The sequence below is a fragment of the Myotis lucifugus genome, unplaced genomic scaffold (genome assembly GCF_000147115.1).
Source record: "Myotis lucifugus unplaced genomic scaffold, Myoluc2.0 scaffold_10, whole genome shotgun sequence".
In the NCBI taxonomy this organism is placed as follows: Eukaryota; Metazoa; Chordata; class Mammalia; order Chiroptera; family Vespertilionidae; genus Myotis; species Myotis lucifugus.
Genome location: NW_005871058.1, coordinates 496,173 through 516,566, shown reverse-complemented (window position 1 = coordinate 516,566; position 20,394 = coordinate 496,173). Strand labels below are relative to the sequence as shown.

Here is a 20,394-nt window from a genome sequence, read left to right as displayed (position 1 = left end):
CACTTGGCCAGGTCTTTATTTCAATGAGTTTTATTTGGTTTACAAATCTTGTTTGTTCTCTGTGTAATCTTTTGCTCATTCTTCGTATTTTCCATGCTTCTATTCCTTTACAAATTACTTTTTCCTTTAGAGTCCTTGTGTGTGATTCCACTGTTGTATACACTGTGTTGTTTTTCCCTCATGGTGCCATTTTCCCTCGAGTTTAAACTTATTTTCCTTGGGAAATAGGAATTATTTGAAGCATGGATTGAAATTGAGGTCCTGAGGAGAGTTTGCTCTGCCAGACACTGCAGGAGGAGCTACCAACTGAAACCACTTGACCAGCTTGAAGGTTCTGTGATTTCAGATCACAAACGTGGAGGGCTGGCCTGTCTGAATTTGAGGGAGCTGGTGACTTATCTCCCGCCACCCAGCACCACAGTGGAGGCAGGCAAATTTCCTAGCTGCTCACTTTTCTGTGGTGGCCCTTCTGGACTCCAGTGAGCCTCAGGCTTTAGGTCCAGTCGCCCCGCTGCTGCTGTTTCATGGTCTCCAGCTCAACACAAGTCTCAGGGCAAAGTGGGATTTGGTACTGTCTTACCTCATAGGTTTCCTATTTTCACCTCATTTTGGGAGTTTTGCGATGACTTACTTTCATGTCAATTCAGTGGTATATTTTAAGATATTGTGTATTATTTAATATTAATTTACAATGTTGCTTGTATTTTATCCAGCATTTGGTTTTATAAGCTGGGGGTTATCAAGGGTATCTAGACTGCCTTCAATTGGAAATGACGTCCAAATTAAAATTTGCTTTATTGTGCCCTTGATGTAAGTAGGAAACATGGTAGTGTATAGTCTATACAGAATTCCAGGGTGCCAAGCTCTCTGCTTTGCACTGTTCTATAAGATAGCACTTTTATGAGACTGCTACTTGCAAGGTTAGAAATGTACAAAAACCATTCTTTAGTTATACTCTTTCTCTAAAAGAATGGCTCTGCCATTTCCTTTAATGGCTGTCAGCCCAAATTACTCCTTTGTGTTCTTTGATTAGTCATTGCTTTGGTCTGAAAAACGGATTTGGATCTGATTTCTTGTAAACATAGGATTGGGGATTATCTATGCATGAATAGGCCTCTTGGCATACCTGTCCTGGCTGGAGGCACTGTCTGTTATGACTTATCTTTTGCCCAGCAACTTGTTTTACATCAATTACCCGGTGTTTAAGGTTTGAAAATATCTTTCATTCACATGTACTCTGAAATTGAACTTTGGAAAACAGGTGCAAAAGACACAAAATTGTTACTGTTTGTTTTAGAGGATGAAGACGACCTAAATTATACCTTAGAGCAGTGGTTCTCAACCTGTGGGTCGCAACCCCTTTGGCGGTCGAACGGCCCTTTCACAGGGGTTGCCTAAGACCATCCTGCATATCAGATATTTACATTATGATTTATAACTAGCAACATTACACTTATGAAGTAGCAACGAAAATAACTTTATGGTTGGGTCACAACATGAGGAACTGCATTTAAAGGGCCAGAGGTTGAGAACCACAGCCTTAGAGGCAAAAGTTTACGCTGTAGTGTCAGAACTTTTTAATCTTACGTATTTTTGTAGAAGATGGAGAAATTACCTACCAAACTTATAACTTGCACCCCCAGAACTAATCCATGGACATTAGGTTACTATAGACAGAGCCAGCACATATCTGACTTTTGGGGGGCACACTTGCTGGCATTAACCTTGGCATAGGAGTTCTTATAATACATTGCCTTGCACAAGTATCTATTTAATATGCAGTGCAAAAGAAAACTTTCTGGAAGCATGGTCAGGGAAACCTGTATGTACTATTGCACGTTTACATTTTGAAAGGTGATGGCCAGAAGCCAGAGAAATTAATCCATCCAATGTCAGCTGTGGCGCATGATTTGAAGGGATTCTGTAAAATCAGGTATAAATAAAAAGTCTTGAAATAAATATGTAAGGGACTATAGCTTCTTCATTAGCTCCTATCTGCCCCTTCTCTGCCTCATAATAATAGAGATGCTTTACTCCAGAGAGAATTTTACCTTCCTAGTGTCATATAATTGGGTATGAGGACGTTTTAAGCTATTTGTATTTCTCTTCCTCCTACTATGTAGTATCTATTCAGTATTTTCCTTTCTTTAAAAAAAAAAAAAAAAAAAGCCTGTTTTCTGGATGGCCTTGGTGTGTTAAAGGAATACTAGTTACCTTTAATAATGCTAACTGAACATAGTTATGAGGGTCCAACTAAAAGGATTTCCTACAGCAGTAGCAATTAGGCATGAAACATGGGAAAAAAAATAGCTTCTACCATTTGCTAAGAATGAAATCTTGCAGTGCAAGATTTTTTAAAAAAATCTCTTAGGGAAAGTTATTTTATCAACAGTCCCAAACAAGAGAATATTTGTTGCTTTATGTGATAAAATATACTTTTCAGCTACTCATATAAATGATACTAAGTTAAGAGCTACACCAAAAGCTAGCCTATGCCGAAACCGGTTTGGCTCAGTGGATAGAGCATCGGCCTGCGGACTGAAGGGTCCCAGGTTCGATTCCGGTCAAGGGCATGTACCTGGGTTGCGGGCACATCCCCGGTGGGAGATGTGCAGGAGGCAGCTGATTGATGTTTCTCTCTCATCGATGTTTCTAACTCTCTATCCTTCTCCCTTTCTCTCTGTAGAAAATCAATAAGAATATTAAAAAAAAAAAGCTAGTCTATTTTAAGTGCATATTTTTGGTGCCCCTGAATTAGATAATTTATATCTTAACTTTTATATATATTCTATCTATGACTTAGTCTCTGAGCCCATTTCTCTCTTGGATATTTATAAAAGCAGTATGTACAAACTTACATTTTTTAAAAACACACACTTGTAGGTTAATGTAGGAACTTACATACTTATGACATTCCAGAGGGGACGAAAACATATTCAGTTCAGTGCAACATAAGCCAAGAAAGACTCCATGACTACCTCTTATGTGTGTAAAAGGAGATTATGTACCTGGCACATGCAGAATGCTAAGATTCTCTCAGAGTATGAAAGTCACATAACCCAAAGTGACCTGGTTTTACCTACTTTAAAGCTTTTAGTCAGGACTATTAGAAATTTGTTTTGGTATATATTAAAATTTTAAAGTTGTCTAATTTTTCTTTATCTTGATGCTCAAACATAACACAATCTTTTTTTTTTTCATAACACAATCTTTAAACTACCAAAGACCAAATGCTTTTTATCAATTATATAGTGACATACTACCTGGATCAAATAGAAGATATTTCAAAAATACACTTATATGTAAGTATCAAAAGCCTAAAAATTTTGCCTATCTGTTAACCCCGCAATTCTACTTCTAAGAAATTATTTTAAGAAAACAGTCATGGATGTACACAAGATTCAGTGAAGTATTGTTTATACCTGGAAAAAGATGTATACAGTCAAAATGTCCTATAGAGGATTAAATAAATTATGCTTCAGCCACACGATAGAATAGAGGAATAAAATTAGGAGACTGATGACCTGGAAAATATGTTTGCAATATATTCCGTGAAAAAAAGCAGATTATGAAACAGTATGCAAGCAAGTAAGAACCTATTTTTATAAAAATATACATATTTAGCAAAGTAAAAGGACAAATGATATTTACCAAAATATTAACACTGGTCATTTCAACATAGTAGTAGAATGATGGTTATTTCACCACTCCTCCCCTTTTTGCTTATTTGTTCTCTGTGATGACTATTTTTTAAAGGGGAGGGGAAGTTATTAACCTCATATTAGTCCAGATATGCCCCTAAAGGCGCCTCTGGCAAAGTAAATGCTTCTGTTCAGCCTATATGTGGGAAACTGCTTATACCTTATAAATATGAGCAACCTTCCAAGATCACATTCTCTCAAACACTCGCCCTTTTAGGCAAAATATACAATAGCAATTATTGATTTTTTTTAAAACCACACTCAAGTTAATTATCACCTAAAAGATGAAAAAATACAAATCCTTATTTCAAAAATGGAACAACCCAAATACATGCTACTAAATTATGCAAAGTTACATTATATAAGTTTAGTTTATTGCAAAGATCAAGACAGCACACTAGAAGTTGGTGGCTTCTCTTTCACTCCATTCATAGCACTCACTCAATTCTTCATGTCATTCACTCACCCATGCAAAAAAATGTCAGTATACAGACTGATGTCTGATGCTTCTTGGTTCCCATAGTATAACCGGAAACTTGACATTTCAATTAAAAAGGTAAAATGAGGACATTTACCATCAGACTATAAAGTCTCTCTTCTGGAAGAGGATAGTAAGATATGTTTTGGAAAAATCTGATACAAAATGAAAGGGGCACCATTTCAAGAGCACTAGGACTACATTAAACTTAAATGAATTCCAACACTTATAATAAAGAAATGTAGTCTTAACAAAGCTCCAATAAACTAAAATTATCTTAACAGGCACAATGAACAGTGTAAACACTGTTAATGGGCACCAAATTTAATTGGGCAGACAATATTTGCTTCTGCATTCACACTTAATTTTTCAGTTACATTTTTTAAAAATGGTGCTGCTTACGCTATGAATGTTTTACAAAAAATTAATTTTAATAAATATGGCAAATGTTAAAAATCTAGCTAGGTTATCATGCAAGATAGTATATAACCAAGACAAACTCAAACTTATAATAAAGGCAACTTGCATTCAAAATGAACTCTACCCTTGTATTTTATTAAAAGGGCAAACATCATGAATTAACCCAGCTGCTTACTTGAATTACAAAAGTAACATGATTCAATATGAAAATAAGAAACTGTCTACAAATCTCTGACAGTAATAAATTGCAATATACAATGCATACAGGAGTCATACAGAGCAACAAACTCTTGTACAAAACAAAAATATTTTAATACCTTTAAAATCCAAATTTTTCTTTAAAATCATTCATGAAAAAGATCCTCAAGTCAGAATTAACACCTCAATTAGTCAAGCATCAGGAAGCTACATTACAGCTATTTAATATACAGAGAGACAGCTTTTCCCAGTCCTTTCCTTCTAATGTCTCTGCTTCGGAATCGTACAGACTTGCTTCTCCTACTCCACTCCATCATTTCTTCAGATCATGAAAACTGAATTTGTTGAACACCAGAAATCTAAGATTAGAAAATTTAAGTTGGCAAGAATGAAAAATTAGTTTAAAAATAACATGCATATTATAAACATTCAATGAATAAAAATAATAGACAATTAAGAAAAACAACAATAGAAGATGAAAAATAAGTCTACTTCTCACCCCAAATCTCTCTCTCTACCCAAGGAAACTACTTTATTAATTTCTTGTTTATATTTCTAGAAATCTTCTATGCAAATGTGACCGTGTGTGTGTGTGTGTAACATTATACACACATATAAAAGCCTAAGCGACCGTTAAGACCAGTCGATCAAACGACAGGTTGCTATGATGTGCACTGATCACCAGGGGGCAAGACACTCAACGGAGGAGCTGCCCCCTGGTGGTCAGTGCACTCCCGCAGCCAACCTCCCACAGTCCCTCCCCCTGGACTGGGCGAGATGGCCCTGATCACCAGCCAGGATGAGGGACCCCACCCTTGCAAAAATTCGTACACCGGGCCTCGTGAGTGTGAGTGTGTGTGTGTGTGTGTGTGTGTGTGTGTGTGTAACATTACGAGAGTACCAAACAATTATATATTCTGAGAAAATAATATTTAACCTTTTTAAAAATCAGGTTAATAATAATAATAATAATGTGTTGAGATTAACTACCTGTGATCAAAATCAATGGATATAATAAATTCTTAAAATAATTTAAAATACAAAGAAGGTACTCTACCTGTTGATATGATGTTGTGTAAACCATAACATTTTGTTGTTGACCATCTGCAGTTATTAAGCCAGCTGGTAACTGGTTAGCTAAAAGACAAAAAAAAGTTAAAGTGAGAAAAGAATTGCATCTACTTTCTTGGTCTGCACTGTAAAATTCTGCCATTAACGTCTCATTATAATTCTGCTGTTTATCAATGTAATCTTGGGCCAAAGCATAACCCCCAAATATTCCATTTTTAAAAAGCTCCCAAAGCATTTTTGATTTTCTGAATCTTCATTTCTCTGAACTGTACTTTAGCTAACTACCCATGTGCACAAACCTGCAGAAATGAGTTTCTAAGTCAGGAGTAGACCTACACCATGAGGGTTGGCTGGAAGCAACACTCACATACCTAAGCAGCATATATTTTATATATAAGAAATCATATGTTTATATAAGAAATATAAAATATTTACACATAAAGTTTATATGAGAAATATAATCACCATAGACCTTTTATTTCACCATATAACAATATAATTAAAAAAATAAATCAGTTCTAATTTATTTAAATCACAAGATTTTTATATTGCAAACTACAGTTCTCAGCATTCCTATCTCACATGAATCTTAAATGAAAAAATAAGGGCTATGGCAATCAGCTGAACTATTGGTGAAAGATTATAATGTCTGCAAAATTTAAATTTTATACTTATCCCTCACTGACTTCAAATATACGGGCATCAACTAAGAAGGACTATTCAAGACAATGCTATGTCAAAACACTCAGTGCTGACAGTCCTAAAGTACCACCACTGACATTAAATTACATTAAATTTAGTTGTATAAACGTATCACAACACTGCTTACTAAATGCCTCCTCTGTTAGTTCTTCACTTAGTCCATCTGCAGTTGTGACTGCTCCACCAATTCCTTTCTCCCCTTTCATTGCCTGGGGGAGGAGAACCAAAAAAGTAATCACCGCTATTCAAAAGAAACAGTTTTCTAAACAAGAATGCTTGCTTAATTCCTAAAGTTAGGAGCTTATCTTTTTACAAACACTACACAGAGTATTTATTAACACTTCTGGTTAATTACATATGAAAAGATCTTCAAATGCTAAAACTTTTTATACAAGTAGTAATCATCAAAAGATAGTCTTAATAATGACCTAGAAAATCTAAATTATTTATGGGTAAAATTAAATAAATTATTCTAATTCCACACTACATCAAAAGGAAAATAGATCTCTACTTACAGATGAAATAGCCTGTAAAATAGTATAAATAAATATTCAGCTTATGAATCTACTACAAATGACCCAAGTTATCAATTACATATACACTTTCAGCCAACTGGGCAGTACTGTAACAGCAAATTTAAAGTTTAATTTTTTTTTAAGAACAATAAACACCTTTATTACACGAACTAAGATAAGAAGGAGGGTTTATCTGCCTTTCTGGGCCTTGATTTTGCTCAGATAGATGGAGCTTAAAATTTCTAAATCAAAATTACAGTTTGGACCAAAGACCTCTAAGTTATCTTCCATTCTAAGGTCCCACGATGCTAAAGACTTCGAAAAATACTGTGAAGAATTTACATATTTCTTCCTACTTTAATCATTCCATAAAGGTATCACGAATTTAATGGTATCCTAACACTAAAGATACTAAGAAAATATTTTGAAAGCAAAGTGAATCAGATACCCAACTTGCAGTGCAGAAATAAATACGCCGATTTTAACTCATTTTCACAAAATTCATAGGCAACGACTACCTCTTAACAATACCCGCACACACTGACATTATTGAGCACTCACTGTATGCCCAGCTAAATGCAGTCCATAGGCTGTTCCACCTGATCCTCTCAATATGCTGGGAGGCAGGGACTATTATTACCTCACCTTACAGATTAGGAAACCAAGGCCTAACGTACTTAAATAAGCTGCCCAGGGTCACAGAGTTCACATGTGGTGGAGCTGGGATTCACCCTCCAGAGTCCACGTTCTTAATCATTACGTAACTATGCTGTCATTAGTAATAACCAAAGGAAAAAGAAAGGACTTACTACTTAAGTACAGTAACGTAAGTGATGACACACATCTGACAAATGTTATGTAGTTTGCTATAAAATGAATTTTTAAGCAATACATTTTACAAGTTAGTGAATAATGTATCTTATTTTCTTAGAAGCATAAAGGAAGACATTTTACTCACCTCTCTGAATTTCTGAAGGTATAATTTTAGAGGTTCTACATAACTGTCAAAGCCTAAGGTAGACATGGCAAAGAGGATATCTTCGCCATTGATTGTCTTCCGTTTCTCTTGATGGCATCTTTCACTGGCCTCCGATGTTATAAAGCTGATGAACTCACTCACACATTCCTGAACACATTCTTTGGCATCTTTCGCAATCTGAAGAGAAAAATGAAAGGTAAATTTGCAGGGAATATAATCATCACCTTCCTAACAATGTGCAAAAGTGAAAGCTATTCAGAATAATACAAACTTCAGTTTATGACTAAACCTTTAATCTTTGAAATATATGCTAATAACATAAACACAATTTGTACTATTAAAATTCCACCCTCAGAGTGAAAATTAAAAACTCAAATACAAGTCAGAGAAGCCTTGACAACTATTCACAGAAAACAGATATAATCTATAATAATAAAAGCATAATATGCTAATTAGACCGGACAACCTTCGGGATGAAGCTGGGGCTGCAAGGGAAGCCCAGGTCCTGGGTGCCAGCGGGAAGCTGGTATCGGCAGCTGGGGGAAGGGAGGCCTACTCTTGCATGAATTTCGTGCATCGGGCTCTAATTTAGTTATAAAAGCAACCACTGGACGTCCCTTCCATCCCAAGATAAAAACCCTTACTAATGAGTGTCCCCAGAAAACCAGGTTGTGTGTAGATAGTATACTGTGGGCTACAGACTTCGGTACCAGTTCTGTGCTCTACCATTTCCAAGAATAAGGGCACCAAAATTTTGAAAAACCAACACTGAAGTCACATGAGACTTACAAGGAAGTGAAAGAATGACACCTGGTGACATTTTTTCTACTGAAAATACAAAGTATCAGGTATAGGTTTTGAGTTTATTAAAAAGCCTACCCAGCCCTTGCTGGTTGCGCAGTGGTTAGAGCGCTGGCCCGACTGAAGGGTGGGCTCGATTCCAGTCAAGGGCATGTACCTCAGTTGCAGGCTCGATCCCCGGCCCAGGTTGGGGCACATGCAGGCGGCAAGCAATCCATATGTCTCTCTCACTTCGATGTTTCTCTCTCTCTCCCTCTCCCTTCCACTCTCTCTTAAAAAAAATATATCAATGGCAAAAATATCCTCTGGTAAGGATTAACAACAACAAAAAAGCCTACCTAAAGAAGCACACACCCACCACCTCATAAAAACCGTTCTCCTAAGGGCCTGGGGTTTGAAAGTAAGACTCTAATGGACTAAATTATGCAATTCCAAAGCCACTCTAATAGGAATGACACTCAAAATCCTTGCTAAAACATACTGTCTTTCATCTCCATACCTACAGAGCATCCTGGAGAAAAGTAAACGAATTTCATAAATGCAGTCAAGCAAGATAATATAATGTGAGCTGTATATATAACTTTAGATAGCTAGTAGCCACGTTAAAAGAAACAGGTAAGTTAATTTTACATGTTTTAGTTAACCCAATAAACCTAAAATATTATTTAAACACAGGATCAATTGAAAAATTGAGGTATTTTCATTCTTTTTTTCATACAAACTTCTAAAATCTGGTCTATGTTTTACATTTCAAGTGCATCTCAATTAGCTCAATAACATTTCAAGTGCTCGATAACCACTTGTAGCTGTGGGTACTGGACAACAGTGCAGGCCTCGCCTCAGCAATCATCAGCAGTTGTGCTTTTTTCCCCTTAAAATATAAAGAGACCCAGCAGGCGTGAGTCAGTAGTTGAGCCTTGGAGCCCATGGTTCAATTCCCAGTCAGGGCACATGCCCAGGTTGCAGGCTCGATCCCCAGTAGGGGATGTATAGAAGCAGCCGATCAATGGTTTTCCCTCATCATTGGTGTTTCTATCTCTCCCTCTCCCTTCCTCTCTGAAATCAATAAAAAAAAATATTTAAAAAAACAAACAAACATAAAGAGGACCTCTCAAACTGGAACTTCTAGGCTGAGTGATATATTTTAATAATATATTTATTTAAAAGCTTTATTACTTTCACGTATACTTTATAAGCTATAATAAAATGATAGAAGTTTATTATGCAATATAAAACATAAAAAGTGTGAATTTTATTTGAGACCAAGTGGTGAGTACAGTGACGAATTTTTAAAATTGTTCTAACAAAACTACTTAAAAAATTACCAGTTGAATTTAAATGTATGTTAAGATCTATAATTTTATAAAAAAGTTGTTTCACACTGGCCAGGTGGTTCAGTTGGTTGGAGTATCGTCCTGTACACCAAAAGGTTGTGGGTTCAATTCCCAGTTAGGACACATGCCCAGGTTGTGGGTTCAATCCCAATCGGGGCAAGTTTAGGAGTCAACCACAAGAGGTTCTCTCTCACATCAATGTTTCTCTTTCTGTCTGTCTCTCCCTCTCTAAAACAGCGGTCGCCAACCGGCAGTCCACAGACCACTGGTGGTCCATGAGGTCCGAAAGACTGGCGACTGCTGCTCTAAAAATCAATTTTAAAAAATGTTCTCTCAGGTAAAATGACAAAAGCATAAAAAACAAAATAGTTGTTTCCAAATAAAAGGATTTTTTAAAAAATATATTTTATTGATTTTAGAGAGGAAGGGAGAGGGAGAGAGAGATAGAAACATCAATGATGAGAGAGAATCATTGATTGGCTGTCTCCTGCACACCCCCTACTGGGGATCGAGTCCACAACCCAGGCATGTGCCCTTGGCTGGAATCGAACCTGAGACCCTTCAGTCCGCAGGCTGATGCTCCATTGAGCCAAACCAGCTAGGGCATAAAAGGGTTTTTAAAAACTCCTTGTAATACATATATCAGTCCAATATGACCCAATTTTGCTGCCACATTATGGAAGTTACCTCATATGCCCAAACCTGATAGCTCTGACAATACACCTATTTTTTTAAAGTTTCTTATATTTCATCTGCTTATAATAGGTGGGAGAAGGAGCACATTTTGGGGACATGATAGAACTTAAAATGGAATATTGTTCAGTAACTAAGTATTAGAATTGAAAGAAATACTTGATTTGCTGAAGGACTGAATCAGTAACTAACTGTAGTCATGAACTATGTTCACGTAGTTTTACATCCCACCCCACCCCATCCCCAAAATCTCCTAGTTATGCTTCTCCTCCACATTACCTTTCCCGTCTGAGGTATGGCATTTTTCATTATCCTTGCCACATTTGCAATTGGAAGATATATATCTTGTTCTCTGAAACTTTCTTTTGAACCATTTGTGTCTTCATGATCATTCATGCTGTCCTCATTATCTAAAGAAATAAAAGTAATTTAGTTTAAGGCTTCTCATAATTTTTACTTCAAGGTAGAGAGAAGACTGTCTATAGCAATCTAGGATGAGAGCCATTCTGGCTCATTTCCTAACCCTTTTTAGGGATTGGGATATAGTAGTTTTTTTCACCACTTTCTCAGGGCCAGAATGAAACCCACTCCTTAATTTCAAACCTACTGTCTAGAACACTTTGGTCCTCAACTCTCCTACTCAAATCCTACCTACTCCTTCTCCAAGAGCTCAGTAACAACCTCGCACAGCACTTCAGAAGTGAGCTCTGCTTTCACGAAACATCACAAGTGCCTCTCTGCATCTTTTCTGACACACTGTATTGATTCTTTTTATCTCACTAGAGGCCCGGTGCAAGAAATTGGCCCTCTCGCAGTCCAGGAGCCCTTGGGGGATGTCCGACTGATGGCTTCTGACTGCCGTCTTCTGACTGCCGTCTTCTGACTGCCGTCAGTTGGACATCCTTAGCACTGCCGCGGAGGCGGGAGAGGCTCCTGCCACCACCGCTGGGCTCGCCAGCCGTGAACCCGGCTCAGGGCTTCTGGCTGGGCGGCGATCCCGCTGTGGGAGTGCACTGACCACCAGGGGGCAGCTCCTGCATTGAGCATTTGCCCCCTGGTGGTCAGTGCACATCATAGTGACCGGTCATTCCACCGTTCGGTCGATTTGTATATTAGCCTTTTATTATATAGGATTCCTTCTATTAGATTTTTTTTTCTACTTGAGACCAGGGGTCAGCTTTGTCTCTTTCCTAGCACTTGGTAGCACCTATAACAAAACAAGTGCTCATAAATATTTCCCATGACTGAGCTATAAAACTTACAGACCCTGACCTATGATGATGGCTCCTTGACTATTGCTAGATTAAGAGCTTATATGTCTACCCAAAGCCAAATTTACCTAGAAAGGGAAAATTGGACTTGAATATTACTGATCTAATTGGTTTATTACTAATGTAGTTATAGTTTTGAACAAAGCTATAGCAGTGATCCAATGTTATTACAAAAACTGAATTTTCAAATTACGTAGATTTAGATATAACTGACGCTTTCCCAGTACCAATAATACCCTTTGATGATTAAATGCATTATCTTGTAAGGAAACTTCCCACTCTTTATATGAATTAAATAGGAAAGTCACTTAAGCTAATTCAGTATACATTTTCATGTGTTTAAAAGGATGTTGTCAAAATTAACTTGTTTAAGTATGTTTTAGGATGAAGTAACTAATTGCCTCCTCTAATTGTCTTCTACAAAAATGTATCTTAATGTTTTTAATCTTACAAATCAGAATGCCACAAAACCAAATTATTTCTGATAGGCCAATTTTAATACCTACAGAACTCAAACTTAATATTGAAGGAAAAACAAAAATAAATCTGTTTATAAGTACTAAAAATAATAGCTAGCAACTCACCCTCTAAAGAACTTTTTACTGTTCCAACTGAGTAAGAATTTTTTATGTTTCATTCTCAAATAGGAAATCAGTAACAAATTTTTAAAGAAACTTTAAAAGGCATACTCTTACAGAATTCTTTTCTATAACTCATCACTCTTTGAAGACTATTGCTAATTAAAGTAGCACAGTACACCTTTATACACTTTCACTGAATGGTGATGCAAGACTGCTAATTTTCCTATAAAGACAAAAGTAGCCTATAGCATCATATTAATAAAATTTCCACTTCCTAATTTGCTTCTACTTGTGAAGCTGTTCTGACTGTGGCTCTTACCATCAGGAGGCTGTATAACAAAGTGACTTCCTCCAATATAGTCTGCAGAAATTCCTAATTGAGAAGCATCTGTTGTAGAACTGTCACCATCCATCTAGGAAGAAAAAGTGTTTCAATCTTCTTCAGTAAAACTCGTGTAAAAAACATAACAGAGTCAGTGCTCATGAAATATCATAGGACAGGTCAACTACATTTTTCATAGCTTAAGCTTACTAAAAGAAAACATTTCTATTTCTTGATTTGGAAACCTTTTGATAATTTGCCAACTATCCAAGAGTTCCCTACCATCCTCCATAAGTGAAAACATAAGACCAACAGGGAAACAAAATAAGGAAATGAATCTAAAATACACATCTCTTTATTTTCAACTGCATAACCCTGACATATAGTATAGACAACTCTGATTTATAGCCTAACTTACCCCTGGATTAACAAGCAAAACCAAAATTAGTAGTCTCCTAAAAGCCACCTGTGTGCAGCACGTTCGGCTCGCCTGCTGAAGCCTAATATTCCTAGGAAAACCTCTAGTTCCTCTGCAAACTTCCTTTGTGGTCTCACGGAAGTTCCACAATAGACAATGTCTTGATTCAAACTGTTGTCTGGGACAAGAAGTATATGAATTCCTTGCACAATCTGTACCCATGTAACCAAGCATGCACCCACATTTTGAATGAGCCCATCAGCCTCTAATTCTAGCCAAAGGTTCATTTTCTCTTTCCCCTACCCTCACACTTTTGATTCTTTAAAGAAAAAAGAAAAGGAGGGCTCAAGGAGACTGGAGTTCTGCATATAAGGGTAGGAAAATTATAACCACAGACGAGAGTGAGAGTTAAAATGGCTATTTGAAAAGATGCCTGCTTAATTAATTTTGGTCAGAGCTAAAAGAATTTTAAGAGGGGAAAATCTGGAAAAAAACAGAACCGTTCATTTTAAACTACTACACTTTATTTCACCAACATGACAAACCCTGGAAGTCTTTCGGCTTTGCAGATAATACTTAAAAAGAGAGAGAAAAAACAACAACAAAAACAAAAAACAAGGGATTGGCTAGTTGTGGGTAGAAAATTTTTAATGCATTATCTGAATAAACAGTATAGCAAAATTTAAGTGGAATATATACATGCTTTCAGGCCAAATCAAGAGACACTTGATCCTAAATATTCATCAAGCCCAGAACCCAGCTATTTGAGATAGGGAAGGTGATATTATTTCCATTTTATATAGAAATACATTTAACCAATAGGGATTCTTGTTTTCAGAGATCAGTAGGAGAGGCAGAGTCATAACTCACTGACTGTATATCACTTCTTAGAGGCCCTGGCTGGGTAGCTCAGTTAGAGTACTGTCCTGATACGCCAAGGTGTGGTCAGGGCCCATACAAGAAACAACCAATGAATGCATAAATAAGTGGAACAACAAATTGCTGTCTCTCTAAAATCAATCTATCAATCAAATTTTTTTTCAAAGTATGAGTAAATAGGTACCCTGTACTTTCACAAATTATTAAAGGTATGTGAATTCTGTTCTCTACCCCCTAAAAAAACTATGTAAATTATGGAAATATATCTGTATTTCCAATTATGTTAGATACCGCAGTCAACAGATGTATCAAATAAATGCCTTATTACTGAAGACTTTGTAAAGTCCAACAGAGATGGAAAGAAGTGTTAGACAAGGACACAGATACTGCAGTTAATATAAATGCATGGGAAACATTACCCAAATATAAAATACTGTATTGATCCTACAATACAAACAAGATACTAGGGGAGTAGTCTTTAATAGATAGACATGATGATAGGTTTTACTAGCCGTAAAAAGGCTCAATTAGAATAACTGTGAATTGACTAGTTTTTACAATGCCTAGGGGAGATCACGGTGCAGGAGACAGGACCAGTGGTTGTTTCAGAACAAACAACTGAAAACAACTCTTTTTAATAGGGGAGAAAATAACCACAGTAAAAAATTCTTTCCAAAATGAATATCCACAGGATACCGTGAGTCTTTTTAAATTAGCTGATCTGCAGGACACTTCAAATAACTAGGATCTGAGAGATTAATTTATAAATATAACATAAAAAGTATTAAAGGCAAAAAGTTAAAAATCGCAATATCTTGTCATGCACTGGAATTAGCAGCAAGATCATCATTTGGATTAGCCTCTAAACCTCAGCTTCTAAAAAATGCTCTGACAGTATTTTGGAGTTGTCAGAATTAAACAAAGAACAGAAACCTGCTAAGGACAGTGTTTGGCACTGAGTACTCAGGAGACATTAGCTATCACCTCCCCTTCTTTGAAGATAAGCCACCCAGCCATCATGGGCTTAGCTGTCTATATCTCTGGTTCCGCAAGTTTTAGCTTTCCTGTCCTTTCACCATACCTTCTGTCTTCCTCCCATACTTTAAACCCAGTGTTCCCCCATCCTCCTGAAATCTTTTGGGTTTACTCCATTCTGCAAGCCAAAACTTAGTGTTCCCTTCTCTGAATCCCCAAAGCACTTATACCTTTCATTCAACAAATGAATGAGCACATCAACAAATTAGCCTCATCTTTAATGCTTACAATATGCTATCTACATATTGGGAGAGATGGAACTTGCTACATCCCAAAGATTTCTTTCTAGGTCTAAAATATCCTATAAATATTTCTAAAAATAGATTATCAATTGTAAGCAAGCCAGTCAACAAACATTTACCAAGTAAACACTTAGTACTTAGGTCCCTGCTATGTGGGAAAGCAGTCACCAGCACAGACAAGTCTCTGTCCTCATCTAGCAGAGAAGACAAATGTTACGCAAACTGGGGGCATGGGGAGGGGTGGTAAGCATAGCCTATCAGTACTTCCAAGGAATGTGCTGGAATTGGATCACCTGGTTTGAATTCCCTACTACTTGCTGGTCATGAGACCTTGAGCAAGTAGGATGAGAATAGAACTTGCCATGTAAAGACAGCATTGTACAATAGGAGCTATTAAATAATTACAAATGATTAACTGTTAGTGCTAAGGAAAACAAAGATGTTTTGTTGTGTGTTTGGGGAGTTTTTCCCGAAAGGGACCTCATAGTCCGAGAGTCAAGGAAGGCTGTGTTAGGAAATCACATTTAAACTGAGACTAAAAGATGAACAGAAATCAGTTAGGCAGGGAAAGATGGGAAAAGAATGTTCCCAACAAAGGAAAGAGGGAAATATAGTCCTGGTGGATTAGAGCAAGCTAAGTGGGGGCTAGATCAAGCAGTGCAGTGGACAAGAGCAAAGGGGGCAAATCAGATTTCTTTTTTAAAAGACCACTCGGGCTACAGTCCAGTGTAACAATGAACTGAGGGGGGCAAGGACAGGGGAGACCAGCAAGGACCACAGTGCTGCAATCAGGGCAGGAACTCAGGCAAGATGTGGTCACTCCAGTATCTGGAGACAGAGAGCAGAGGCTGAAGAGATGTCAGCAGTAGGTAAAAGCAGCAGATCTGACTGAACCAGAGCTGGAGGAAGAACCAAGGATAATGCTGGGATTCGTGCAGCTGGGCAGACGATGCCACTGCTGCAGAGAACGGGAAGGAAGAGCCTGGCTGACGTTGGTGACCAAGAATGTATAAGTGGTACCAGGATGCCCACTTGTGACACTTACTGGTGAAGGACAGGGAACAGAGGGAAGAGCAGGTAGGAAAATGACAAGAGAACGGGTAAAACGATGAATCATTAGGATCAAGGGAACTTGATCCTAGGAAGAGAGTAGTTAAATCCCATTGAATTCCTTTAGTAACAATTCTAATTATTTAGTTGAAAATAGTGTTCTCTAAAATATGTGACGTTAATGGTCAGCTGGCTAAGAAATGCACCTGGTTTCGGATTCATCTTACCAGGAGGCATGATGGAACAGTGGCTCTTAGAACAGACCACCTGGGTTTGAAGCTGAGCTCCCCGCTTCGTAGCTGTATGTCTTTCCGTACCACCCTCTTTGTGCTTCCGCTTCCCCATTTAAATGGGGTTGCTGTGAGAGGTGAAGTTATTGTGCCTTTTAGCCCTTAGCAAAGAGCACCATGTGTAGGAAGAACTGGACAAATGAAACCTTCTATGACTACTGTCCCTTCAAATGCAGTTCTCATCATCTTTCCAGGCATGAAGAGTGGGTCCCTCACTTAACCTAACTAATCTTGTTTTCAATTCTTATAATGTGATAAAAAAAAAAAATCTTAGTGCTAGAACGTGCCTTTCTAAGGATCACCAGATGCAGCTCTTTTAATTTAGCAGTGAGGCAATCACTGCTCAAGGCCTGATGTCACAGATACAGTAGCAGATCCAGGACGAAGTATCCAGGCAGGCCAAGGGGAATCTCGTCACTCGATTATCCTGTGAAATCCCCCCGTGGACCATGCAGATGTACTCTCCATTCCCTAAAAGTAAGTTACTCGCCTTCAGGCTTCTGCATTTGGCAATACCCCCCACCTAGCCAAATCCCATTCAACCTTCAAGGCTCGTTCGGAGGCCTACAAGCTCCCTCCATGACACTCCCACTACCCAGGCCTACCCACCTCTCGTCTTTTCATTTGTACCGTCCTTATTTAGAGCCAGCATTTTCCATTCCACACATAACTGTCCTTGAAGTACTCAATTCGACTAAAGCCCTACCAGATAAACAGACAGCCTCTTAAGAGCTGGGACAAGCTTTGTATCCTGTAGCTCTGACAGCCCTCTGGGGCCCACAGCAAACACTATAGACCAAGTCACTACAAAGAAGGCAGCTTTGGGAATGAATAGCGGTACGGTCTGTCTAGACTTGAAAGGCATTCATCCTATAAGGAATCTCCAATATAAAATCAGTTGTAATTTCCAGCTAATTACTGTGCAAATCTAATTAACAACCAAAATGGTAAAACATACTTACTGTCATGAAATACTGTCAGAACGGTGTTGTCAGGGGTGTTCAAGAACTCCCTTCCAAACCGGTGTCTAATACTTGCCCAATTTCAACCTGGAATATAAACATGTATCAGTGGGAAAAATGTATAGCCTACAGGCTTTCTTGTTTGTAAAATTTTAAAAGGCAGGTATAATTTTACCTACAATTCTTATTCAATGGAGTGCATGGTGTAAAACGGTGCAAAAAGCAGGCACCCAATAAATGTTTGTTAAATTGGAAGATTTATTTTGGAGAACTCAAATTTTAAAAGTTGATTCTATTGCAGGGAGGATTGCTTTTCCAACATAACTCTGAGTTTAGTCATGCTCACCATATTCATCACAACACACCAAATTATATAATATGCAAGAGACAAAAAATTACACATCTAAACTACTTAAAATATTAACAGCCAAGACACAATAGTGACTTAATTTGGAGATGGTTTTCTTAATGTTTTAGAATGAGATTCAGGGGCCCAAAAGGGGAGAAAATTTTATCTCAGAATATAATGCTTTAAAATTAAATATCTCAGATTATACTGGAAAGATACATGCTGTCCAGAGAACATACACAGAACAACACAATCAATTAAGACCTCTATTTATAATTTTAAAGCACCACCAATCTGGACTAAAATTGCATCTGAATAGCTCTTCATTCTCACTGTAAATAGCTGAATAAATTGGTATCAATTACTAATGCTACAATCTCCATTTCTCATTTGTTCTTTTCCTTTTTTCAAGTGAAACAATTAGAGGAGAAGTGTCAAAACAAAAACATCCTTTCAGTGTTAATTTTAAGGGAAGAAAAATAATAGGCATTCCAGCATGAAATCTAGTAAACAGCAGGAAAAGATTGTAGCCACTGAAATTGAATTTTCAAAAAGCCATTACAAGGGTAGAGGCAGCAAAGACAGGCTGACATTGTCTGCTATAATCGTAAAAGCGATTTTTAATTTCTTTTCAAATATTGTCCTCTTTTTAATCCCAACATTGCCCAAAAAATTATTTCCTGTAACTAGAAGTGTTACTTTTTTTAAGGGTGTCTTTGGGGGGAAGGGGGAAATCCTCACAACACTTAAAATATAAGATATATATAGATATAGATATAGATATATATTTGTGTATTTTGCTTGGGGGTGGGGCTGGGGGTGGGGGTGGGTCTACCCCTCACACCACACTCACCCAAATAGTTGAGTATTTAGATTCAGTAAATTAAAGAAAAACGTTCTCACCCCATATGGCATATATATTTTAAAGGCAGGTTATGATATATGTGAAAGCTCAAGGGAATGCGTACATCTGTTTAATGTTTGAAGAAATGCAAATGATATCCAAGAAAAGCGGCAGACCCCTCCTCCGCCCTCCCTTCTTCGGCATCAACCACCGGAGTTTTGCATCAATAAAAGTCCTTAAATTGAGCTCCAAGAACAGGGATAACTGAACTGCCTTTGAGGGGATTCTGGTTAAACTTCCAATACTTTGCAAATAGAGCCCCTACTTGCGAATGCCACTCACACCGACGGGCTCACCCCCTCCCTTCCCGCTGCCGACTCGTTTGCATACGAGCCCGAGCCACCCGGTGACCAGCGACTCGCGCGCGGCCCACGGACGGTGAAGTCCAAGGTGAGCGGGATGCGCTGTGTTTGTTTTGTTTTGAAAGGTCGCGCCCTACCTGAGCTAAGTCACCCCGCTAGAGGACTTTGGGGGAGACTGCGACTGGTGGGTGTTCTGTATGCTTTGTTCTCGGAGACCAGTGCTCCGAGGGCCCGACACCGCCTCCCGCCTCCCCCGCGAGGTTCCACCTGAGTCCCACCTTCGGGGCCAGTCCCCGGACCGCAAGCCGCCAGATGGCTGCCTCCTTCCCGTGCAAACCCGACTGCGGGGCGACCGGATCCATTCCTTCCTCCCGGGGCCTCGCTTCCTCCCCACGACGGTGCGCGGGCGGACCCTGCACCCCAGCCGCCAAACTGTCAGCCCCGCCGGTGCGGGGCGGCCGCTCCCGCTCCCGCTCCCGCCGCGCATCCCCCGACCCAGGCCCGGCCCGCGCCCAAAGCACGTCCGCCCGCCGCGCGGGGCTCCGGTGCGGGAGAGATATAGCGGCCCGACCCGCATGCCCCTGGACGGCAGAGAGGGCGCTCCCCTGGGATCCCTCGCGGCTGCCGGCCATTAGGGCAGGCTCCGGGCAGGGGTCACGAAAACACGTCCCCCCCGCCTCCGGAACACTCCACGAACTATATGGACCCTGCGGAGCACCGCCAAGAAGCGGAACACACGATTACGGAGTCCCTGAGAGGATAACGGGCAGAGCTCCACAGCTGTAGGGTGATTGGTTCTACTCCCCTTCTCCACCCCCTCATTTGATTTACTTAAGGCAGCGAAGCGCTCTGAACCAACCAATTGCCCTTATTGCGTATAAAAAAGCGTTGTAAAAA

The 20,394-nt window shown here is 38.8% G+C and overlaps 2 protein-coding genes across 5 annotated transcripts in view; one reads left to right on the top strand and one right to left on the bottom strand.

The window, feature by feature from the left end:
• Nucleotides 1-254, top strand: part of HCFC2 (host cell factor C2) — a 46,137-nt gene extending 45,883 nt beyond the window's left edge. Inside the window, exon 17 of the mRNA XM_023749850.1 lies at nt 229-254. Coding sequence (XP_023605618.1) covers nt 229-239 — 11 coding nt within the window. The 3' untranslated portion in view covers nt 240-254. The remainder of the gene's footprint in view (nt 1-228) is intronic.
• Nucleotides 255-3,400: 3,146 nt separating this feature from the next.
• Nucleotides 3,401-19,937, bottom strand: NFYB (nuclear transcription factor Y subunit beta). Of its 4 annotated transcripts, none has more exons than XM_014451514.2 (8): nt 19,776-19,937; nt 17,943-18,029; nt 13,064-13,194; nt 11,172-11,302; nt 8,044-8,241; nt 6,698-6,779; nt 5,855-5,934; nt 3,401-5,156 (listed from the first exon to the last, which is right to left on the bottom strand). In XM_014451514.2, exons 3-8 carry the CDS (start codon nt 13,155-13,157, stop codon nt 5,124-5,126), a joined length of 618 nt encoding a protein of 205 aa, XP_014307000.1. In that variant the 5' UTR covers nt 13,158-13,194; nt 17,943-18,029; nt 19,776-19,937; the 3' UTR covers nt 3,401-5,123. The 4 variants fall into 4 exon arrangements, with proteins under 4 accessions (XP_014307000.1, XP_006084120.1, XP_023605610.1 ...); XM_006084058.3 differs by having other exon boundaries at nt 13,064-13,157; nt 19,776-19,936; XM_023749842.1 differs by lacking the exon at nt 19,776-19,937 and adding an exon at nt 19,260-19,734.
• Between the last annotated feature and the right edge of the window lie 457 nt (nt 19,938-20,394).